The 24,734-nt window shown below is 47.1% G+C and overlaps 3 protein-coding genes across 13 annotated transcripts in view; 2 read left to right on the top strand and 1 right to left on the bottom strand.

The window, feature by feature from the left end:
* Nucleotides 1-7,099, top strand: part of PHACTR4 (phosphatase and actin regulator 4) — an 81,665-nt gene extending 74,566 nt beyond the window's left edge. For all 10 annotated transcript variants that reach the window (XM_083455061.1, XM_083455065.1, XM_083455062.1 and 7 more), the window contains 4 exons: nt 1,251-1,312; nt 2,243-2,380; nt 4,124-4,200; nt 4,685-7,099. In XM_083455061.1, the coding sequence (XP_083311187.1) occupies nt 1,251-1,312; nt 2,243-2,380; nt 4,124-4,200; nt 4,685-4,700 (293 nt within the window). In that variant the 3' untranslated portion in view covers nt 4,701-7,099. The remainder of the gene's footprint in view (nt 1-1,250; nt 1,313-2,242; nt 2,381-4,123; nt 4,201-4,684) is intronic.
* Nucleotides 1-10,894, bottom strand: LOC310684770 (uncharacterized protein). 2 transcript variants are annotated; one of them, XM_083456343.1, is made up of 5 exons: nt 10,624-10,894; nt 10,350-10,454; nt 9,120-9,223; nt 8,741-8,801; nt 1-152 (listed from the first exon to the last, which is right to left on the bottom strand). In XM_083456343.1, the coding sequence occupies exons 1-5, from the start codon at nt 10,801-10,803 to the stop codon at nt 144-146; spliced, it is 459 nt and encodes a 152-aa protein (XP_083312469.1). In that variant the 5' UTR covers nt 10,804-10,894; the 3' UTR covers nt 1-143. The 2 variants fall into 2 exon arrangements, with proteins under 2 accessions (XP_083312469.1, XP_083312468.1); XM_083456342.1 differs by lacking the exon at nt 1-152 and having other exon boundaries at nt 8,688-8,801.
* A 2,553-nt stretch (nt 10,895-13,447) lies between these two features.
* Nucleotides 13,448-24,522, top strand: TMEM222 (transmembrane protein 222). Its single transcript, XM_083453519.1, has 6 exons — nt 13,448-13,825; nt 17,232-17,316; nt 18,719-18,750; nt 19,615-19,711; nt 20,100-20,230; nt 21,140-24,522. Exons 1-6 carry the CDS (start codon nt 13,674-13,676, stop codon nt 21,225-21,227), a joined length of 585 nt encoding a protein of 194 aa, XP_083309645.1. The 5' UTR covers nt 13,448-13,673; the 3' UTR covers nt 21,228-24,522.
* The last annotated feature ends 212 nt before the right edge of the window (nt 24,523-24,734 follow it).

The following is a 24,734-nucleotide window of genomic DNA, read 5'->3' as shown; positions in this document are numbered from 1 at the left end:
ATGCTTCTCCATGTGCTTATTTTCTAAGGAGTATTCAGATCATTTCTATAGCACTCTGGCTCCGAGGCATTGTCCTTTGGCTGCTGTCCCAAACACTGTGCTGCTGCAGTGTTGCTTGCTATTCCTGCCGTGCAGCATTCTTGCTACCATGCCTGTGATTTGCATGGAAAGTTTCATTTGAATTTCCAGCAGACCATATGCTGCAGTAGGTGATCTGGATTGCAATTAATGAATAGCGCACAGGGCAAGCTCTTCCTGCTTGGCAACTGCAGGTGGTAGAACCACCTTTTGTTGTAGGAAGAGGAGGAAGAGTGCTGTTTTAATATGCCATGCTGTTTTAATATGGCGGCCTGCTTTAAAAAAAATATTTATAGCGGGTGGGTGGTTTTTTTTAGCTGTATTTGTTTTTAAATTCATGTTCTGAGCTGAGAGTTCCACAGCCATGGCTCTAGCCCCATAGAAAAAGCCCTACCTGCTAAGGCCTTCCAACCTGAGCTAATAGGGATGCCGCACACGAGGGAGTCTTCCCCAGATAACCTAAGGAGGAGGACATGTGGAGAAGGCGGAGCCCAAGCCATAGGACTTTAAATGTAAAACAAACTCCAAACTCTCCGTAAACTGGATCCAGGAACACATTGGCAGCCAATTTAGATTGTCAGCGATGTGGGAATAACATGATTCCTGGAGGGTGGGGTGGAGCCAAGCAGGAAATCAAACTGCCATGTTTTGCACCAGTTAAAGTTTCTAAACTGTCTTCAGGGACCAGTCCTGTGTAGAAGAAGCATTTCAGTAATGTCATGCTGCTATGTTCTGTGGACTAAGGCAATAAATGCTATTCTTCTTCCGCAATTCTAGTGAGGGATTGTCAGGTCATAAATCTAGCTGGTTTCCTCTGCTTGGATTATCCAGAGTCATTTAATAAACTGTTTCATGCCAGGAATGAGTGGTCTAAAGTAAAATCAGTGGATCAAATTCTTTCCAAGGGAACAGTGTTTTGCATGGAGGGTCATAAGGAACCTTGCTGGGTGTGGATGGGCACCCATATTACCTTTATATAGTATCAAATGCACACATACACACCAAGTTCCTAATACCTCCTTCATGCAAGAGACCAAATCTGTAGAAGCACTTGACTGACAGGTGTGTGCCATTCATAGATCAATAATTGCAACATTTTATTTGTTAATGCTAAACTATGTTGGGAGGAAAGAGAAGTTTCAGACAGCGTCAATCATTTTTCTCTTTCACAGAAAAAAATGAGGCTGACCGGCAAGCTGAAAAAAGGGAAATAAAGCGCAGGCTCACCAGAAAGGTAATGGAGCATCATGGGCTGCTAGGAATTCTGTACTTTTTAAGTAAAAAAAGTTTCATTAAACATTACAAAGTTATTTCATTTACAAACATATACAAAGCACAGCGCAGTATCCACCAATGTAATATTGTAAACACTGCTCTCCTGCATGTGAAGAGTCATCTTGTGGCAAGGATCCTGCTCTTCATGCATTACCCCACTTTCCACGAACTCCCACGTGGCCTCCGCACAGTGGAGCCTGAGAGTCTACAGAGTAGGCTGCCCCATATTTCTGAAGAAGAGCAGAAAGGAGACCACCTCAGACCTACCCCTTTTTGAGACTCTGCAATAGCTCTCCTCTGCATAAGGTGATCAGAGAGAGCCCTGCCCCAGATGTAATTAATCTAGGTCATATATATATATATATATATATATATATATATATATATATATATGAGAGAATGATAGGGAAAACCCCCAACCATACTGAGTTGCCCCAACAAATGACTTTGTTCACATTTCCTTCTGCACCAGCTGCACTAGTGGAAGCCAGTCAGCCCACCAGGATTATGCCTGGGAGGTGACATTTGCTCCTCATGGGTTTTGGGTTAATCCTTATTTTGCAAGGTTGCACCAAGGCAAGAGGTTTTGTTGACTTAAGTGAGTTTTCTCTCCACAAAACCACTCACCCACCCTGTCCACACACCACACTCCCTCTTTCCATATCTGATTATTGGGAGGCTTTGCACCAGACAGATGCACCAAGGCAGCCAACACTGTTCCAAGTCACTGGACTGGAGCAACTACCTGGATATGCAGTGCTGCCATGCTAGGACTTGTGACACTGGATTGGTGCAGCGCTTGTGCCAGGATCCACTTTAGCCTTGTGAAGCAGGCCACTTGATTTCACTTGCAAATCACAATTTCTTTCTCTCTCTCTCTGCCTTTTAGCTTAGTCAAAGGCCTACTGTGGCTGAACTGCAGGCAAGGAAGATCCTGAGGTTTAATGAATATGTGGAGGTAACAGATGCCCAGGACTATGACAGGCGAGCAGACAAGCCATGGACCAAATTAACCCCTGCTGACAAGGTGAGAAAGGCAAATGCTCTCTCTGCCCAGCCTGTCTCTCCACACTCCTGTCCCAATGCATCTCTGCCACCCTCAGATGTCCAAGGCCTCCTGTCTTCTCAAACGACTTATGGACCGGGGCTGCCTTTCAGAATACTTGTATGACATTACCTGTCATTTTCTTCAAAACCCACCTTTTCTGCAAAGTCTTTCATCCCTGCAGGGCAGTAATGAAACCCTAGTGTGTGTTTTGTGGCTGTGTGCCTTCTGCTCTGCCTTCCTGTTCTGGTGACCTCCAAATGTTGTCGCACTCCAGCCCCCATCAGACCAAGACAGTGTGGCTGGTGATCAGGGATTATGGGAATTGTAGTCCAAGAACATCTGGAGAGACACAGGTTCCTCACCCCTACTTCCCATCAAAGCTCCACAGTAAGAGGCAGTAGGCTTCTGAATGCCAGATGCTGAAAACCGAAAGAGGGGAGAGTACAGTTGAGTTCAGATCCTGTTTACGGGCTTCCCATAGGCATCTGGTCAGCCACTATGAAAGCAGGATGTTGAATTAGGTTCAGGTATGTGCATCTGAAGTAAATACACGTTCCACCCCTGCCTGAGTCTGTTTGCAGTTCTCTATTTGCTCACCTATACAGTCATACCTCAGGATAAATACGCTTCAGGTTGAGCGCTTTCGGGTTGCACTCTGCGGAAGTAACGGAGCGCGTTGCTTCTGGGTTTCGCTGCTCGCGCATACGCAAACGGTCAAAATGACGTCACGCGCATGCACGGAAGCGGCGAAACACAACACGTGCAGACGCACTGTCGCTTCTTACGTTATGTTCAGGATGCGAACGGGGCTCCGGAAAGGATCCCATTCGCATCCCGAGGTACCACTGTATAAGATACTGGATTTTAAACTTCTCAAGGAACCTCCTGCTCTCTTGTGCTCTGCAAAAGTGCCATATACATGGGACAGTGCTATATTTCACCACCATGTTCTTCATCATCTTATAAGTTGAGCCTTGCCTTTGTGCAAACTTTCAAGGGGTTTGTTCTGTTCCTCATCCTCTGGGCAGTGAGGAACATCCTCCTTGCTGCCTCCATTTTCGGCTGTGTTTCATGCCTCTTACAGCACCATCCATTCAGCCACCCCTGCATAATGAGGTTTCCTGTGCTATATTGCAAAGGGGGAACCACAAAAGCACTGATTATAGTCTGATAGAGCTTGTGCCTTCTCGGTGGCTGCATGAAAACTATGCAACAATGTTCTGTTGGAAGTAAATATTCTATCTGCACTTCCTTTTCTGTGTTATACACTATATCACATGGTGTTTTGTCTTGATACTGGAATGTGATATGAAATGTTCTGTTTGTTGGAAGCCGCTTTAAGTGATGCTTATGCATTAGAAAAGCAGGGGAAGCATTCTTACATAACCAAAATAAGTAAGTAAGTAAATAAACCATACTGAAACCCCCATAAGTAATGAAGCTTCCAGAAACCCTGTGTTTCCTGCCAGCTGTTTCCCCACCTCCCCACCCAGGGTCCTTCTGGTCTCCTGACAGATTCTTTCCTTTTGTGCTTTGATCCTGGCTACTGGTCAGAACATCCAAAGAGGAAGTGCAGCAGAATGGCTAAGCTGGGTTGCTTCTGATAGGATGAAATAGACATAAGGCAGACATACAAAGCTGGGGCACCCTGCTGATTGGATAGCACCTGTCAGGGCTGGAAGTGCTCAGATTGAACTGACAGGGCTCCTTCTCCCCATTTAGGCTGCCATCCGGAAGGAGCTGAACGAGTTCAAGAGCTCTGAAATGGAAGTCCACGAAGAGAGCAAGCAGTTCACACGGTGTGTAAGAGGGAGGCACCCACTTTCCTTCCCATGCTTCTTTCGTAGGACTGTAGTAGCTCCTAGCATTCCCACTAGCCTTCCTTGCCATGGTCAGGTTTGAACCAGCATCTCATCGCCTCTCTAGTGTGTGGTATCTTGGGGTGGGGAGAGGGCAGAAACTTGCCCCCATGGATTCCCCATCTTTCGTGAGCTTTGGACATGCCCCTGCTAAACCCATGTTTGGTGAACGTTGTGCGGCAGGCTGGAGCCAAGAAGGGAGTGGGTATGCTCTGGGTGAGGGGCAGTGGAGACATCAACACAGACAGACATTTGCTGATAGTATTTGATGGTTGGCCAGCACCATCTAGCAGTGAGAGCTTGACAGTTGTGGTTCTCATGTGCTGAGGGCATGACCTGGATGCGGCATGCAAGACCCAAAGGGGGGAGGGGAGGCGTCCAAGCCCATTGCCATTCTCACAAGCACAATGTGATTCTCTTGCAGGTTTCATCGGCCATGAATCTTTTAGAAAACGCGCTCCCCAACACTGATAGATGTGCCAGAGAAGGTTGCTGATGACTTGAGGCATTTGCTGGTTGCCCTCTCCTGAGCTGAAGAGGAACCTTTGAGGCTTGTCTAAGATTTGCCTTCAGATCGTATCCAGGAAATGACCTTCTTCAGGGAAACAAAAGAGGGGTGGGGAGAGCCTTGTCCAAAAGTTGCATTTCATTGGAAGGAGTTTCTGTCAAGTGCCATCAAATCACAACGGCGGGGGGGAGAAACACTATACCTCAGATGAATCAGCAATACCCCCTGCTTGTAGCTGGGTGCCCTGACTCACGTTAGACGTGGACAGCTCCAGCGTTTGAATGGATAATGCCCCCCCCCACTTCCTGTTCTGCTGTAAATAGTATGTTCTGATCTGTTTCATAGGCTTTTTCAAAGGAAGAGATAATATTGGAGCAGCCTTTGTAGGTAGTGAACAGGAAGCAAGAATGTGTGCCTGTGCATGTGGGAGAGAGAGTGTGTGCTTGTGCGTGCAAGTGTTCTGTACAAAGGAAACTTTAAAATACTGTCCTAGCAGGAAACTGACACATTATGGGAGATTTTGTTTTTTTGCTTATGTCTTTTGGATGTACTTAATATGCAGAATCACTACTGACCAATTTTAAATCATCCTGCAGAAAAATTGTATAGTTCTTAAATGGCATATGCTGCATTTTGAGAGAGGGGGGCAGTTTTTAGACAATTTTTTTAAGATGGACAACAACAAAAAACTTGTAACGTTGAGACCTCTTTTTTCTGGTGCATATTTAGTCCTATATAACAGGAACTGCAAAGCCTAAAACAAGTTGCCTTCAGGAAGCAGATGGCATGGAATATATTGTATATTTAAAAAAATCATGACTTCTTCCTTTTCTTTTTAAAAACTTTCTGAAATTAGAGTGGAACTTGCCTTTTCTTAGTCAAGTAGCAAAATGTATTGGAAGTTCCAAATGTCCCGTGCTTGAGAAGGGCTTGAAATTGACCTTTTCGTATTTATAAACGTTAGCAAATACGGCATCCCTTGATCTCTCGTGGAATGTTTCTGGATGATTTTGCAAGCCACTACTGGGTTGCAGGCTTGGCCACCCTTTTGTGTGAGAGGCTGGGAGGGATTTGGATGTGTGTTAACGTAGGTCAGCTTCCCCCAGCTTCAGGCCTTCCAGATGTTGATGGTCCACAACCATTGACCACACCAGCTGAGGCTGCTGGGAGTTGTAGTTCAACATCACTTGGCAAGCCTCTGTTTGGGGAAGACGGATGTAGGTGGCTCCTGTTTGACAACTGCTTTGGTTGCACAAGCTACCCTTGCAGAACATGCTATACCAGTGGGTAAAGCAGCGCACAGATGGCTAAAGGCTGTATCCCATGCCATTCTATGCTTCCTCGCCTTGAGAAGAGGCCATTACATACTGCTGAAGTCTACCCAGTTGCCAAACCTTCTGGTGGGTAAGATGCAATAGAAGAAGGGCTGCTATATCTTGCAACAATCACATAAGATAAGGAGTGTCAGGAGGCACTGGATCCAGATTAAATGACTTTAGAACCCACTGAAATCCATAGGAATAAGATTGTCAAGTCTTAAAAAACCATTGATTTCAGTGGGGACTGCACCACTCACTTTATCTGAATCCAACAGAATACCTTTTCATGAGCAAAGGACAAAAGCCTGGAACACTCTTTGCTATACAACTGTTAAAGGCAGCAGTAGACAGGTAAGTGGTTGCCTCCAGGTAATCTTGGGCTATAACTGCCATAATCTATGGCCATTGGCCATGCTGGTGGGAGTTCTCCAGCCCTGTGCTGAAGCATCAATAATCCCATTCCAATATGTCCTAGTCACCTTTCTGGGCAGACCAGGGATACAAAGATCTCAAACTATGCTTTTGTACCTCAAGGGTTTCATTCTACCCCTAACCCCCTACCCCTCAGCTGACCTTTTTTGTTCTCTCTTTCTCCCCCTCCCCCAAACCACACCCCAAATCCTTTTGTTTTCTTGAGCACTGACTTGGTGAGAATATTTTGCATGGGGTGAGGGGGGTGGAGTTTGGCTTTGTTGCCTTTAAGGCAGAGGATGGGCAATCTGTGGTCTTCCAGATTTGTTGGACTCCTAGGGGACCCAGTCAGCATGACCAAACGCTGGAGATTATGGGAGTTGGAGACCAGCATCTGGGAGAGCCCACAGGATTCCTACTGCTACTTGAATAGCGTTTCTTCAGGAAGAGTGCAAGGAGAGAAGCTATTGTAGACGCTCTATGCCAGAACTGCTTTTTCAAAGTGTGTAAAATATATTTCTGTAGAGCAGATCATTGCATTGTATAGCTGTCTTCCTTTCAATAAGATTTTATGGAATAAATTTTTTTTAGAAAAGAAAAAGCTTTCTCTTCTCTTCTCCCTCTCAGTTGCATCGCCGACCTCTTGTGCAGTCACTTCCCAGATACAGAGAGTGATTTGGGGTGTCATAGTATCATAGAATTGTAGAGTTGGAAGGCGCCCCAAAGGTCATCTAGTCCAACCCCCTGCAATGCAGGAATCTCAGCTAAAGCATCCATGACAGATGACCATCCAACCTCTGCTTAAAAACCTCCAAGGAAGGAGAGGTTTTTAAATTTCCAACGAAGAAGAGGTTTGCTACCTCTACACTCCCTGTAGAGGAAAAAACTATCAACTAAAAAGTGCAGCTACATACTCCCCCCACCCCCATCTTACAGATGGAAATGTGGAGATTATTATATCAAATCTACTCAGTGCAATGCATTCATTTCCTCTGCAATTGCTTGTCCTGAACAGTCTTAGAATTATTATTTTTTAAAGGGAGATATAGGTGAGTTCAGTGCTTTTTTCCTTAAAAAAATGTTTAGGGGTACTCTCATTTTCCTACTTAAATTGAAATACTGCCCATCAATGAGGCCTGCGTCCCTCCCCCCCCCCCCGAAAAAAAGCACTAGGTGAGTTTATATGTGCAGAAACCCCTGTGCCATACAAAAAAACTGCATCCTGCCCACTGTGCCTGCCATGGTCCCCTGGAAGGCAGCCTGGGGCAGAAAAGGGTTCCCCATCCCTGGTGTGCACGGTTCTTTCAAAAATCAGGCCAAAACATGTCCACTCTAGAAACTTTCTATCCACTAGAGGGCAGCCTTGAACTGTTCTGCAAGGACTGTCACTATAAAAAGTTAGATAATTTAGTAAGTCCAAAGGAACAGGAGGTCTCCATCTTCTGAAATTCGATCAATACTAAAGATGGCCGAGTGTTTGGCCTCCTCTTGAAGGGCATCCTGGATCCCTAGAAAGGGCAGCTGAAGGTGCCTGGAGCTTCAAACAAAGTGGAATTGTGCTAAATTTTCAAAGTGTTGAGTTTGGGGAGCTGGGTAGTATGCAAAGGGAAGGCCACAAGCTGCATTTTAAACACTGAATAGCTATTTAACTGTGCAGTATTCTGCATGTCTGCCCAGAATTAATTGCACTGAGTTCAATGGAACTTATTCCCTGGTAATTCCATCAGGCTGCCTGAATGGGAGAGCTAGGAAGCAGGGCTCATTCCATCCGCTCTGCTCCAGAACCAGCTCCTCCAGGCACCTCCTAGCCCTGAACTGTTTCCCTGCCAGCTGGCCGGTCTCAGAAATACTATTTGACATTTGTTGTCTAGGTTTGCTTTTTCCCATGTGTGCCATTCCTTCTGCAGTGAAACATTGGGTGAGTTTTAATTCAATTCAGTTTTAAAAGCAAAGAGCATTACATCATAGATAACATTGCAAAACCAAGAAATGGAAATGGATAGGTTCATCCATCGCAAGTGTCCACAAGCAGTGGTTGTTTCCGTTTTGGAGAAGGGACAATTCTTGTCCCTTTTCACTTCAACTGTACAACATTTGGTAATCCACCCCAGCCCACCCCAAACTCATTCCATTCAATAGGGGGATGTTTGAGGGCAGTGAAGTCCTTTTCAGATCATTTCAAATATTATTAATCTCTCTTCACTTAACACCCTTCTCAGCAGAAGCATTTTCTCCTACTTACAGGAACAGTAGGAAGACATCCTCTTCCATAATGAACATGGCCGTGCTGTGAGCCAGGTGTCCTAGAGGGACAGTGGGGAAAAGCGAGGTCACACTCTGAGAGGCCAGTGGAATCAAAGGGAGGGTGGGGAGGAGAACAGGTACTCTCAGGAGTGGCTTACAAGTGCCATGATGTGCTGGGCAGGAATTCATAGTGGCACTGCATACCAATCCAATTTCCTGAAATTCATTACCCATCCTGAGACACTCCATGGGGCACTCAGAAAAAAGATTCAGGAGGTGCCTGGGCCCCTGCCTAGTCACATGCCTGGCTTGTAATTTCCATCATTCAAGAGCTGAGTCCATCCATCCCTACCAGGGAGGGATGTTGCTTTACTTACCAACAAGCAGTGCTGCCACTCGGGACACATACCTGTTTGTTGGCAGCAGGCTGCAATAAGCTCATGGCAGCACCCCGGACGACGTCCTTGCTGTACGTCTTGATCTATCAGAAAAGAAAATGGAGAAATGGCAGGTTTGTGCACATAGAAGAATATCCTATTGTTGTTGTTTAGTCGTTTCCGATTCTTCATGACCACATGGACCAGAGCATGCCAGGCACTCCTGTCTTCCACTGCCTCCCGCAGTTTGGTCAAACTCATGCTGGTAGCTTTGAGAACACTGTCCAACCATCTCGTCCTCTGTCGTCCCCTTCTTGTGCCCTCCATCTTTCCCAACATCAGGGTCTTTTCCAGGGAGTCTTCTCTTCTCATGAGGTGGCCAAAGTACTGGAGCCTCAGCTTCACGATCTGTCCTTCCAGTGAGCACTCAGGGCTGATTTCCTTAAGAATGGAGAGGTTTGATCTTCTTGCAGTCCATGGGACTCTCAAGAGTCTCCTCCAACGCCATAATTCAAAAGCATCAATTCTTCGGCGATCAGCCTTCTTTACGGTCCAGCTCTCATTTCCATACATCACTACTGGGAAAACCATGGCTTTAACTATACGGACCTTTGTTGGCAAGGTGATGTCTCTGCTTTTTAAGACGCTGTCTAAGTTTGTCATTGCTTTTCTCTCAAGAAGCAGGCGTCTTTTAATTTCGTGACTGCTGTCACCATCTGTAGTGATCATGGAGCCCAAGAAAGTAAAATCTCTCACTGCCTCCATTTTTCCCCCTTCTATTTGCCAATAGGTGATGGGACCAGTTGCCATGATCTTTGTTTTTTTGATGTTGAGCTTCAGACCATATTTTGTGCTCTCCTTTTTCACCCTCATTAAAAGGTTCTTTAATTCCTCCTCACTTTCTGCCATCAAGGTTGTGTCATCTACATATCTGAGGTTGTTGATATTTCTTCCGGCAATCTTAATTCCGGAATATCCTATACCCACCTTAAATGCCAAAGATATCCCATGTGATTTAACGCACAGACTAAGAGCACTGGAGCTGGATGAGGGAGACTTGGGCCCAATTCGCCACATGGCTAGGAGCTTCTCCAGAGGCTCCTGGCACAGCTGCTCCCATTACCAACCTGACTGGGTGGTTGGAAAGATAAAAGGCACAAAGCTGCCCTGGTCTCTTTACACCAGCTCACAAAGCAGTTAGAAGCATCCCAAGAATGAAGGTGACCTTACCAAATATTTAGCTGCCTTATGCAGCGCATGGTGCAGGTGGAACACATTCGGTTCTGCCCACCAGATGACTTTGGGGACCAGCAGCTTCAGAACAGCCTTTGCTGCCTGCAATGCAAGAAGAGAAGCGGGGTGATAATCCCAAAAGAATGAAGCCCCAAGTCATAGATAGGGAGAGGGAGGGAGTCAGGAGAAGGGGAGGAAGCTGGAGAGGTTAGTGGCCTCAAAAGTGGACATGTCCATGACGTTCCAGAGAACAATCCATGCAGGCCCTCACCTCTGCTACCTCTTCTGTGTCCTCCAGGTGAATGATCACATTCACCACTTCCGCAATGCCTTCCTCCGGCAAGCAGGGACACCACCGCTGCCCAGCCCTGCCCCGCAGCAGCCCCAGGTGTCTAACTGCTGCTGCGCGAACCAGGGCTTCATCCTGAAAGCAGGAAACAAGAGGAACCATGACCACAAATTGTCCCTTCTCACTTCCAAAGGTGAAAACGTTAAATCCATGCCCCCTTTCCACTTGTGTCTAGAGGAGCCCCGTGCTGAAGCTAGGATAAAAACCGAAATGAGAAACTTATACAATAACACAGTCAGATGCTGGCTCAGTCCAGACTATCCACAAAGGGAAACTGAGACAAGCCTGAGCACAAGATGGACTAATCAAAAAGGGGAGGGAATGTGAGCAGGCTGGCAAAGACCAGCATTTCCTGTCTTTGGGCACCAGAGGGAACCAAATCCACATGCTAGCATGGGAGAATGGCATTATCTTTGGGTATCTCCCACTCGCAGATGAGCTGCAGCTGTGGGTCCTGTGAGCAAGTGAGTGGCATCTGCGGGTGACATTCTCAGGTGTCGATAGTTGCAGCCAGACCATTCCGCATCCTGATCTGGTTGGCAAAGAGGTGGATGGCGTGGCAAACCCCTGCGGACCATCTCATTGTCCACATTATTCTAGGGTGGTGTTTTCTTACTTCAAGCTGCCTTGAGGACTTCTTAGGAGCCAAACAGTGGGATGAAAAATGTGGAATAAATAGCCTGCATTCAGAACAACCCCCCCCCCTATAACGTGCATTGAAAAAGAACAGGAAAAAGTACTCACGTGGCCAGCTAGGCTGCAATCGCCTTCTCAATCTGGCCTGCAGACAGTCCAGGAATCAGCGTGTTTTTATATGAGTAGAGTGTGTCCTTTTATTTAAAATGCATCTCTGGGTTATTTGTGGGTCCTGCTTGGTGTTTTTACATGAGTAAAATGTGTGCTTTTATTTAAAATGCATCTCTGGGTTATTTGTGGGGCATAGGAATTCGTTCATTCCCCCCCCCTCAAAATATAGTCTGGCCCACCACATGATCTGAGGGACTGTGGACCGGCCCCCTGCTGAAAAAGATTGCTGAACCCTGACTCACAGGGTTGTTGTGAGGATGAAATGGGGAGGAGCAGAACCTTGAGCTCCTTGGAAGATAAAGTGGGCCTAGAAATGCAGTAAATGTATAAATAATAAAATGTGTGCAACAGAACGACTTTACCATTTACCTCACCTGCTACCTGGGGGTACTTCGTGAGGATGAGGATTCCATAGCCGAAGGTGCTGCTGCCGGTATCTGTGCCCGCAAATAAAATAGATTATTATTATTATTACTATTAGTATTAACAATTTATTATTTATACCCTGCCCATCTGGTTGGGTTTCCCCAGCCCCTCTGGGTGGCTCCCAACAGAATATATGAAAAAACATGATAAAACATCAAACATTAAAAGCTTCCCTAAGCAGGGCTGCCTTCAGATGTCTTCTAAAAGTCAGGTAGTTGTTTATACACTTGGGAGCACTAGACCTCTACTGCCTCACAGAGCAAGTACCCCTCATTTGATAGCAAATGCAGTAAATGCAAATAAGCACGAACGCAGCCTCGGGGGTGGGAAAGTTCTCACAAAATCCACAGAGAAGCAAGCTGTGCGTGTGTATGCGTGTGTGTGTGTAGCAAAGGGTGAAGGGGGGGAGGTAAGGAGAAGCAACTGGAGAAGGGGGAATCCAAACCATCTCACCCAATCTGAGGCTTGTGGTGAAGGGAGACCTCTGAAGCAATGCCTCCTGGCAATTAGCGAGCGGGAAGCCAAAGGCAGAGCAGAAGGGCGGTGGACGTTGCTTCAGCAGCCCAAGGGAAAAACGCGCTCCTCCCCAGCTGTAAGTCGCCGGCTTCACAGCTGATTGCAGGCAGCCAGCCCTGCTGGAAGCAGTCGCTGAAGCCGGGCTGCTACAGGGGAAGGCAACGATGTTCAAAACAAAAGGCTTCTAGAGCAGGAAAAAAACGACCGAAAGAAAACCGCAGGCAAAGTTCGGTGCTGATCCAAAAAGGCAAGGAAGAGTGAGCGCGCCACGCCAAAATTAAACGGCCCGTGGCCACACCCACCCTGGCCGCAGATTGGCTGGGCGATCCCCAGCACCTAGACAGCATCTTAAAAGGCAGAGACATCACCTTGCCGAGAAAGGTCCCTATAGTTAAAGCTATGGTTTTCCTAGTAGTGATGTATGGAAGTGAGAGCTGGACCATCAAGAAGGCTGATCTCCGAAGAATTGATGCTTTTGAATTATGGTGCTGGAGGAGACTCTTGAGAGTCCCATGGACTAGAAGAAGATCAAACCTATCCATTCTTAAGGAAATCAGCCCCGAGTGCTCACTGGAAGGACAGATCGTGAAGCTGAGGCTCCAATACTTTGGCCACCTCACGGGAAGAGAAGACTCCCTGGAAAAGACCCTGATGTTGGGAAAGATGGAGGGCAGAAGGAGAAGGGGACGACAGAGGACGAGATGGTGGGACAGTGTTCTCGAAGCTACCAGCATGAGTCTGACCAAGCTGCGGGAGGCAGTGGAAGTGCCTGGCGTGCTCTGGTCCAGGGGGTCACGAAGAGTCGGACAAGACTAAACAACAATCCCCAGCACAGATGACGGGCAGGTTGTGACGCGGGGTGGGGAGCAGGCAACGTACCTCCCCCCTACGCCGGAAAACTGTCGCGGCTCGGCTGACTGGCTGCAACGCCGTGAACGGACTGCTCAAGATAAACTGAAACTTAGTAAAATCACCAGTGTTTAATAACTGCCTCTGCGAGGCGGAGGGAACGTGCGGCTGAGTGACGGGGCTGCCTTCAGTGGCGTCACCAGGCGAGCTCATTAGAACCCTCGATAGAAGGCAGGTTCAGGAACAACGCCGATGCAGCGACGCGATAGGCTGGCCGGACTTCGCCCCGCCCCCTCGCCGTCCCGGAAGCGGCGCTCCCGCATCCAGGAAGTGACGTCACCCGGCCCCCGGCCCGGAACCTCCCCCTCCTGGTGATGGAGGAAGAGGAGGTTGCGGTGGGGAAGATGAAGCAGTTCCACGGCGGCGTCAGCGTGGGGGTCGGCGGCGGCCCCGGGGGAGCAGGGCTGGATCCGGAGCGCTGCCGCTTCCCTTACTGCGTGGTGTGGACGCCCATTCCCGTGCTCACGTGAGTCTCCGCCCCCTTCTCGGGACGCCGCGTCGGAGCCCCCCCTCCCTGCCCCGCTCAGCCTAGCCTACCCCGCAGGGCTGTTAGGAAAGGGAAATGGTTTTGTGGGGGGACGACACGGGCAGTCTTGCAACACTTGCTCTGGGTCTCGCCTACCTCACAGGGCTGTTGTGCCGGTAAGATACGGGCTGTTCTTTTGGAAGGAAGCGGGGCTCGAAGTATTGTAGTTTACGGATTGCCCATTAACGAAGAAAGTTCTCTGGGCCGCTCACAAAATAAAACGGAAGGTCGAAATAATGATTTAAGCTTAAAGGTGTAAAAGACACAAAGGTAGGACCAGGAATTATTGAAGCAATAGCTCCAGTTTTAACGAGGACGAGATAGTGGGGGAGAAGAGGGGGGAAACAGCAGCAGCAGAGACAAAAGATGTCCCTCTCAGCATTTTCCTAAACACTTTTCTTCAGGGGCAAAATCAAACTTCAGAAGTAGGTCAGGTTGTTGGGTCATATATAAGACTGTGCTTATTAGAAAATTGTGCTGTATCAAGTAGTTAAGTAGAGCATTGGGATCTGTTCATTTTTAAATGTTCCCCCTTGTGAAGTAATTTAAAACAAAAGAAAAAGTTTAGAACGTGGTGTGATTTTTTTATTTTATTTTTTTGTCTACACAGCTGGTACTGTTGCTAGGGTCCGTTTCCCACCCCCACCCCCGGGTTTGTTCTAGTAATTTTGTTTCTCCATTGTGGACAGAATCTTTTTTTCCTTTCCTGCTTACAAAAAATAGTACATGGGGGGTTCACCTTGGTGCACTTCAGATGAACAGTAGGTTCAGAACAGAAAGACATAAAATAAATGTGTGTACAGAGATAGATAGGTCTGGATTTTTAGGATTCAGCTAATCACTAAAATAATGAATATTCCTTAAAGCCCATCTGAGTATTCCATCCTCATAGCTCTATAACTACCACCTTAAAAAGAGCATAATTTCATCTTTATCATAATAGCAGATGAAGCTGAAACATTTTGCAACAGAAATTTTAAAAACCCTTCTTGTTAATCACAGCAAAGACACCTCTGACTTTTGCATAGCTTGAATGTAGAAAGATAAGAGTCACATTTGTTGCTCCACCCATTTCGTTGCCTCTGGCCCCAGCCTCGCCTAGTGTGTAGAAAGTTCCCTGCCAGAGAGAATGGACCTTGGACTGAGAAAGGTTCTCCACCCCTGATGTAGGAGTTCTGTAGTCAGATCTTTGAATGGAGGCTTTAAAGAAGCCATGGTGAACCCCAGATTGTAGGGCTGGAGAAAGAGATATTCAACATTTTCTCCCTGCTGGTCTCATTTTCCTGACCTAAATGTCAGATGCTCACACCCACCCACAAAATTGCTGCTACTCCTGTATGGGGAAATCTAGTATTATCTGTTTTCCCCCCTTCTGTGGAGCAAATAGGAGCAGGGTGTTGATGTCGGTTTAGATTGCGAAAGTGTCTATGGGGAAAGAGTTAAACACCTGCCCTTGGAGCCAGTGCCCTAATTAAAATCAGTGCTTCACACAGCCGCTTTGAGTTAAAGAAAAGCTTTGTGATCTTATCACAGGTAACTAAGAGTGTATTTATTGCATTAAGATGGAAGCTGGTCTCAATAACCTTTGAGGTTTCTCCCAGCTCTATGATCTCCCATGTTGTGTCTCTTTGGGCCTTAATGTGGCAGGCTTTGGTGCCTAGACCTAATGCACCCTGGGGTTTAAAAACACAAGCATGGTTTAGGTATACAGAAATTTTATTTGTCCAGTATTGCAGGTATTTACATAATTCAGAAATTGTTTTGAAAGCCTGAAGGACAAAAGAAGAAAATGTTCCTTGACTCTTACAGGTCAGACAAAAAATCCTAAACTTTCTGACCAGGTGTGGGAACCTATGGTCCTCCAGATGCTGCTGAACTACAACTCCCAACAAACATGGCCAATGGTCAGGGATGATGGGAGTTGTAGTTCAGCAACATTTGGATAGCCACAGGTTCCCTATTCCTGTTCTAGATACTTGCACCTCTTCCTTGGTTTCATGCAATCTTCTAGGGCAAACCTCTGGGGCTCCCTGGCCATAAAGCTTGTGTGTCTGCTGCAGAGGGTGTCAACTTCTTCAGCTGGTACTGACAGCGTTCTGTAGATTGGCATGTGGGGTATGATGCAGTCCTAACCATATCTACTCAGAAGTAAGTCCCATTTAATTCAGTGGGCCAGCCTTACTTCCAAGTAAGTGGGATTAGAGTTGCAGCCTTAGTTAAAAGGTAAAGGGACCCCTGACCATTAGGTCCAGTCATGACTGACTCTGGGGTTGCTGCGCTCATCTCGCTTTATTGGCTGAGGGAGCCAGTGTACAGCTTCTGGGTCATGTGGCCAGCATGACTAAGCCGCTTCTGGTGAAGCAGAGCAGCGCACGGAAACACCGTTTACCTTCCCACCGGAGCAGTACCTATTTATCTACTTGCACTGGGATGCTTTCGAACTGCTAGGTTGGCAGGAGCAGGGACCGAGCAACGGGAGCTCACCCCGTCGTGGGGTGATTCGAACCACTGACCTTCTGATTGGCAAACCCTAGGCTCTGTGGTTTAACCCACAGCACCATCTGCGTCCCTGCAGCCTTAGTTATCTTCTGGCAAATATCCTTGATGGCTTTAAAGACCATGGACTCTGCCCAACTGTTGCTGTACTTTGGGTGGGATTCAATTGCATACCACCATATTAGGTCACACCATTAGGCTGCTCCTGTGAAATGAATCCATGTTCCCCAAAGACTGGTGGGAATAAAGCTCCAGCTTTCTTCTAGGATGCTTCCAGACTTGCTATTTTTCAAGTGAGATTCAATCTCATACTGGCAGGTCAGTTGATTGGGAGGCATTACAGGACAATCCCACCTCCCCAAAGGATCAAACTTAATGGAGAAACACACTGGAAAGTGTATGGTGACACTTGCTTTGGCACAACATTGTCTAACCTCCCCAAAACAAATCAGGATGAATATTCAGTAAATGAATTGTCTGCAACTGCCCCTAGGTTACAAAGGCTTTCTTCCACCAGATCACCTGGAGATGATTACTACTTATCTACTTGTGGCCTGGAAAGTAGTTGTTTAGAAGCATGAGTGTAGCCTGTTCAGGAGGAATACATATAGTCTACAACCATTCAGAGCACAGGGAACTTGAAACAGGAAAAAGACTAAATATCCCATCTGATTTGTGCCCACGTTAGGTCCTGCTGGCTTTGATGGACTGTCAGAATTGTCACTGTCTCTCACCCTGTTCAGTCCTGTCAGGCCATCACCTTGGGCAGCCACTGCAGCATCTTTTTAGCAACTTACCTTCAAGGACAAAAAACTAGGCCCCCTGATACTTTCTTTTCTTCTTTTGGTAGATGGCTGTTCCCCATTATTGGTCACATGGGCATTTGTACCTCAGCTGGAGTCATCCGGGACTTTGCAGGGCCATACTATGTCTCGGTAAGTAGAAGCTTGTTCCTGTGTCTTTGTTGGCAACCACTGAGTTGTGGCCAGTGCTGCTGTTCCACTATCGCAGCAGTACTCTTGCTTTCTCCTCCTCTTCTCAGCAGCAGCACCCCTGTGCACCCCCAAAATCTGCTCCAGGGGGTTGGAGGACCCTCCAGAGCTGATTCTGAGGGCACATGGGGAGGGGAATTCCTAGTTGCCTATGATGACATGGCAAGTGGTTAAATAACAAGACTGAGTTGAGATTCATCCAGATGGTCATGTAAAGAACAAGACTGGGCTCTCCACCACCGTGTGGTGTAGTGGTTAAAAGCGGTAGACTCGTAATCTGGTGAACCGGGTTCGCATCTCTGCTCCTCCACATGCAGCTGCTGGGTGACCTTGGGCTAGTCACACTTCTTTGAAGTCTCTCAGCCCCACTCACCTCACAGAGTGTTTGTTGTGGGAGAGAAAGGAGAATGTTAGCCGCTTTGAGACTCCTTCGGGTAGTGATAAAGCGGGATATCAAATCCAAACTCCTCCTCCACCGGTTGCTCCTTCCTCTTGTATACGAAACCTGGAGGCTATAACAGTGCAATCATATACTTCTCTACTCAAAAGCAAGTTCTCTTGAGTTCAGTGGGACTTATTCTCAGCTAAGTGTGTATAGATTTCCAGGGCTAGTTTCCTTTTCCTTCCATTAGCTCCAAAGAGCTCTGAAAATTCATGTTTGGTTACTAGTTTCAGAATGTTCTGAAGCAGACAGATGCACAAACCTCTTGGCCTCTCTCTATCTCTCGAGAGATAATAAGCATTGAAGAAGATAATCCTGTTCCAAGTGTCCCACCAAAATTAGGAAAAGAAAACATGAAGGGGGGCTGGTGGTGGGAGGGGGGGTGGCAGTAGCTAATTTGTCTGACTTATGTGTTAGCAATCTTTCAAACTGGAGTAAGTCTTTTGGCACCAAGCACATCCAAACATCTATTCTATCAATCTTCAACAAGGGGAGGAGCCCTTGTAGGGAAGAAGAAGAAGAAGAAGAGGAGGAGTTTGGATTTGATATCCCGCTTTATCACTACCCGAAGGAGTCTCAAAGTGGCTAACATTCTCCTTTCCCTTCCTCCCCCACAACAAACACTCTGTGAGGTGAGTGAGGCTGAGAGACTTCAAGAAGTGTGACTGGCCCAAGGTCACCCAGCAGCTGCATGTGGAGGAGCGGAGACGCGAACCCGGTTCCCCAGATTATGAGTCTATTGCTCTTAACCGCTACACCACACTGGAAAGGTTTCTGTGGGCGTTAACAGCCCCTGTTGTAATTCCTCAGAACCTAAGATTATGTATTTAGTGATATGAATTATTCTATGCTATTCAGGAAATGAAGTGTGCTTATTATTTTCCCCCCTGCTCTCTCTACTAGGAAGACAACATGGCTTTTGGGAGGCCTGTAAAGTAAGTGCTGTTTTCTCTCTGCCCTTTCCTGATGCATTTACTTGCAAAGAAACTGTATCCACAGAAAAGCTGAGCAATGCATGCTGTATTTTAGCTATTAAGGCAGACTAAAAATTCAGATTGCAGCAGAGAACTGGGACCTGTGCTTCTCAGGGAGGAGCATAACATGAAATCTCTCCTTCAGCAGCAAACCTACAGCCGTCTGAGGTTCCAGTGTAATAATAATATTTCTGCTGCTTTGAGAATGGACGGAATGTAATTTATTGGTGCCCACAGACTAAGACAAAAAGATGCTGAAACTTCTGAATGAACAGAATCCTTTTGGGAGATTCCAAATCTGTAATCCTTATGGGGAAGACAACTATTGGACCTCTTCAAAGCTACACCCCCCCCCTTTTTGCCCAGATCTAAGCATAAGGAGCAGGAAGGGCTAGAAGATGCAGATCCCCAATACATTGGGAATCCTCTTTGGGAACCATCTTATTTACGGCTTCTGAAATTCCACCCATGCACTTTCTATATTGTGTGTGCAGCAGTAAGGGATGGAAACAAGTTTAAGTAGGGAAAGGGTTTCTCAGGACTTTAAATGCTGCATCCAGTTATAATTTCTGCACTTCCATTACCCAAGCACAAGTAATGGCTGATGAATGCACACACAGCACAAGCACACATACACACAGCCTTGCTTTCAGAGTTTCTGGATCTAAATTGGCAGAGATGTCATTTGAAAATCCTACTAGCAACAGAATTTATTAGAAAGGAGAATGTTGGGGGGGGGGGGGGAGGAAGCAGGTTGTTGAAAATGAACATGTGAACTGGCATCTTTAGTTCTCTTCTCTCTCTATCCCCACCCCCTTTTCCCAGATACTGGAAGCTGGATCCCAGCAAAGTGTATTCCTGTGGCCCTAATGCTTGGGATACTGCGGTGCACGACGCCTCTGAGGAGTACAAGCACCGTATGGTGAGGTGACTTCAGTACTCAAATCGGCAGGGTCACATGCACCCAGAATTGGTTCGGGGCTGGGAGGGCAGAGTAGTAAGGCTCTTGCTGCTGATCAAGAAACCTTTTGGAAACACAAGCTTGCTTGCCAGCTACTGAAGATAAACAAGGAGTTGTTTTAGATGAGCCCTTCTAACTGTGAAAACCCTGCATCGCAGACCGGCAACCTGTGGTCTTCTCAGATGTTGTCACACTCCAACTCCCATAAGCCCCAGCTAGTTGTTTTAGATTGTTTCTAATATTGTTCTTAATGCTGTAGCCTGCCCTGGGACCTTAGGCTGAAGGGTGGGTAATGAATATGTATTTAATAATAAAAGTATCGTCAGCAGTGTGCTTTTTACCATTTCAGCACAACCTCTGCTGTGACAACTGCCACTCTCACGTAGCCCTGGCCTTAAACCTCATGCGATATGACAACAGCACTTCCTGGAATATGGTCAAACTTTGCTTCCTCTCCCTTCTATACGGAAAGTACGTAAGGTGAGTAGAAAGCTTGACTGTTGCTGTGAATACTGTGGCGTGCAGAGGTGCAGACTTCGATCAAGGGCCTTGATCTCCACCAAGCTTCTGCAGTATGTAGCAGTCTGGTGACCGGTTAGGCTTATTGGGATTTGAAAACTATTCGACTCATAGAATCTGATGGTGCTTGCAACATTAAGCCCTTCTGGATGGCAGGTTTGGTCCCAGGGTCAACAGCAAGCCCTTGTGATGAGTGGCCAACTTTATGGACTGGAAGTTGGTGGCTGTGGACAAAACCTGCTGGGAACTTCACTTGCGCAGTTGAAAAAGCACTGCCAAGTATGCATACACACAAAAGCTCACACCAATAACAAACTAAGTTGGTCTCTCAGGTGCTACTGGAAGGAAATTTTATTATTATTATTTTGTTTTGACTATGGCAGACCAATACGGCTACCTACCTGTAGCCAGTTAATGTATTTCCTCCAGCTATTCTTTTCTAAAGTACAGCTTGGAAACTGAGCTTTCCTGTGCTGGAAAAAACCCCTGAGATACCTGGTATTTATGCAGATTTAAGTAGGGGTGAGCTTAAATTGCACACAAACACTTTCACCACCTTGTACACAGGTTGGAAATAGCCTGCCCTCCCACACTAATCCTGGGGAACTGTAGATTACCTTTCACAGAGCCAAACCCTGGGCAGGTTCCCAAGATTCTTTGGGGAAAGCTGCGTGCTTTGAACGTATGGCACAACCTTCCATAACAGGCTTAAGTAAAGCCGAGATGACTGGCACAGCTTGTTTTCCCTCCTGTGCTTCCAGTTTCCAAACAACCCTCTCCAGTTTCTGCCCCATCTCCATGGTCCCACCTGCCTCTTACTCGCCCTGCTCCTTCTCTTGTTCTCTAAATCTCTCTTTCTCTCCCTTGCAGCATAGGGGGCTTTGTGAAGACCTGGCTTCCTTTCATCCTCTTTTTGGGGATTATCCTGATAGTCAGCCTGACTCTTCACTTGCGATGATGGACGACGCCAGCGTTCTCCCCTCTTTGGAAGTCAAGTCTTGAAAACTCTGGCTCTCCGAGCCCAGGAAGGCTGTGGAAGTAAGCTGCGTGGCCCAGAAACCCACAGAAAAGAAGTGCTGTGTAATAACAACTCTTCCTTTATCCTGGTGGACTTTCTTTTCTTCCCTCCCCACCCCCCTTTTCTTCCTCATAATTCTTCCCTTCAAACATCAAGGGAAAGGGGGGAACCACCGCACCTTGCTTCTCGCCAAAGGTCTCTTCTGGTTCAAAGTTCCTGCGTGGGGATGCACGACATGGACGTGGATTTGTAGGTGGTGTGGCCAGGACTTTGGGCACGGCGCAGGAGGCGCCGGGGCTGGTTGTAAGCTTCCCCAATCTCTCGCAGAAAGCTTCTCAATGGCACTTTATGAGGAATGATAGCAGTGGATGCTGTGGGTTGGAGTTGGAGGGGTTTGGTTTTTAATTCTGCTTGCGCTGGTAAATGGGGTTTGTGGCATTCTTGGTCGTAACAGTGTTCCTGTGACTGGGTACCACAGCGATTGGCAGCCTGAAATGACAGCCTCGTTGCTCAGGAGAGCTGGGGTTGCCTTCAGTCTTTGCTTCTGCAGCTAGGACTTTTTACCATAGCGTGGAGGTTGTGTCCTCTTCTCCTTTGCACAAGAAGTGCATTTTTTTGTTTGCTTTTAATTTGGTGCTCCTAGGAAATGCCATTGTTCTGAAAGCAGCTGATTTCTCTACACCCCCCCCCCCAAGTCCCACCAACCTAAGTGATATTTGGTGCAGTCGTTTCCAAGGGTGACCATGAGCTGTTCTTGTTGAGAGTTAAGACATCTCGGTCCCTTTCATAAAACCAGTTCCCAAAGATTTTCTGCGTGTGTGTGTGTGTGTGAGAGAGAGAGAGAGAAACAGAGTGTTCTACCCACCTGATGGTTAAACTCTATGGCTTATAATGTAGTTCTGCACAACACTGTGCCTTGAAAGACTCTAGAAGCAAAACTCGCCCCAGGGAGATGCCTGATCTAACCCAGCGAAGCTGGAAGTCCTACCAGTATGAAGTCTGTTCTGAAGGGAAGAGAACCATTCATTCAAGAGCCAAGTTCTCTCGTACTGCTTTCCAGGTAACCTGAAAACAGGGCAGTCTTCAGCAAGCTGGTGACCACGTTAGGTTTTGCACTGCAGCTCCCATCAGTCACAGCTAGCACATACTGCCCGGGGCTGATGGGAGTTGTAGTCAAAATAACTGGAGGGCACCAGATTGGCGAAGGCTGCACTAGAAAATTGTGTGCCGCCCACTTAATTTTGGCCTTGGCCCATGTAGCAATGAAAAGCGCAGTCTTCCTCCTCCTCTTTTTAACCGAAGGGGACGGAAAGTGCTTCACCGCTCTCTGCTGCATGCCACCCCCTCCCACCCTCCCCTCCCCATGCTAACCTCCACCCTTTCCAGTCGTCTTTTGCACACTCCCTAGAGTGCCAAGTACTTTGCACTGTGCAAAGGAGCAGCACATTGTCTTCCCCTTAAAACACCTGCGTCCGAGCAGGTCCTCTTGGGTGTCGGACTCTTGCCATTTCAACCATGAATAACGGCAGCTGTAGAAAGCCGATCAATAAGCTCTAGGCTGATTGGAGATCAAAGGTCTTAGATCAAAGTGAATGCGTGTGGTGGCCCATCCCGCTGCCCCTCTGCCGCTTCGCTTACACTCCCACACCCAGCGGGGATTCTAGTTCTGAGGGAAATAATAGACCAGATCCACTGAATAGAGAGACTCTATACCTCCCTCCCTGCTCTCTCTCGTGTGTGTGTGTGTGTGTGTGTGTGTGTGTGTGTGTTGGAGTGGGGGGAATCTTGCAGTAGTTTGCCAAAAAAAAAAAAAAAAAAAAGCTCCAGGAAACCCAAGCAACTCACAGACCTGGTGCTCAAAGCCTACTTCCTTTCTACAGTAGCAGTAGCCTCAACTGGTCTTTTGAGTCAATTAAAAAGTGCTTTGCTGACATGATGCAACTATACAAGCTTTGCCACATGTTAAAGTTGGCAATAGACGCAGGAGCAGCAAAGATGCCAGAAACTCCCATCACTCCTCTCCCTCCTCCCCTCTCTCGCTCCCTCCCCCCCCTTGCGTTCTCATAATATTTCTACATTCTTGAACAGCCTGCTTAGCGGTGAAGAGAGGTGACCAATTGAGAAGACAGTGGGATTTCTACGACGCACCCCAGAAGTCAAATGTGCTAACCTACTAAAGGCACAGAGAAGTTACGAATCTGGGTTTTGAATCCCACTCCAAAGGATTTCCTTGTTGCAGCTAAGGGATGGGAATGGTGGGCATCAATAACAGATTGGAAGCAACTGCCCTCTCCCATCCTGCAGGTCTTCTGTGGTGAGTTTTTAAGTGGTTGCTGATTATCTAACTCTGCCCCTTATGACAAAGCCACCACTTTACTCCACTGTGGACCTGAATTTCAGCCCTGCCTTTGTTTACCATACTGCTGAAAAAAACTGAAACTGTTGGCATGGCCATGGCAGTGGGTGGGAATGTGGGTTTAGTGGAAGAAATAAATTTGTGACATGCTCACAAGCCCGTATATCACGCAAGCCACAACCCCGCAGAATGAATTGGCCCTCCTCTTTTCAGCACTTGTTTAGTTGCCACTCATTTTTGAATGCTGTGCTGCCCACTTAACGCTGCCTCTTTAGGGCAAGGGTGTGAGTTACAACCTTCCTCTAAGGGCAAGCACTTCTGTGCAGGGATTTTTGACACCTGTGTGTCACTCACTCATAGGGTGCAGCACAGAGGGTTTATTGGTGTGCGTGTATGCCCTAGCATACAGCTGTTGCCTCCCATTTCTTTCCAGAAATTTGCTGGTTGTAGGGACAGTGAGAAACCTGTGGTTTAGAGGTCATTGTATGCCACTGTCTCTGCACGCATTTTGCATTCCCATCGGCTAGATGTCTTCAGAGATTTGATTAGGTGCCAAGGTTCATCTCAAAGGTGTCATTGTTTATTTGGTACCTACCCCGTCGAGGCTTTCTAGGGTTCTTGCTTTTTTGTTTTGTTACATTCCAGCCTCTTCATTTTCCTTTCTTCTCTGGAAGCTTCATTGATGTGCCACTTGGGGTTCCCCCTCTCTCCCCTCCCCCCTTTCCCCTCCTTTGCTGATGATTAGCCAGATGGGCCTCTGTCCTGTGAGTCGTTTCTCCAGGGGGTGCTGGATTCCTTTGTATATACTGAACTCTGCTGCTGTGATTTCATAATCCCGATGATGGTGAAAAATAAATGCATTTCTGTGTATGTCTCCAAGCAGTGGTGGCTTCATTGTTCAGGCTGCCTCTTTCCCTCCCTCCAGCTGTCGGGGAGGAGAGAAGGGCTTGTGTTCAGAATTGATGAGAGCTCAGCGGCTGCATGGCTATGATCAAACTCACTGTAGAGAAATTAATGTTTGCTCCCCCCCCCCCCCCCACAAATAAGGTGGATTCTCATGATGAGCATATTTAAATTCTATATTTCTGTAA

Source organism: Podarcis tiliguerta (genome assembly GCF_965153285.1).
Source record: "Podarcis tiliguerta genome assembly, chromosome: 8".
Classification (NCBI taxonomy): domain Eukaryota; kingdom Metazoa; phylum Chordata; class Lepidosauria; order Squamata; family Lacertidae; genus Podarcis; species Podarcis tiliguerta.
The sequence above is the reverse complement of the archived record's forward strand: the minus strand, read 5'-3'. Positions and strand labels throughout refer to the sequence as shown.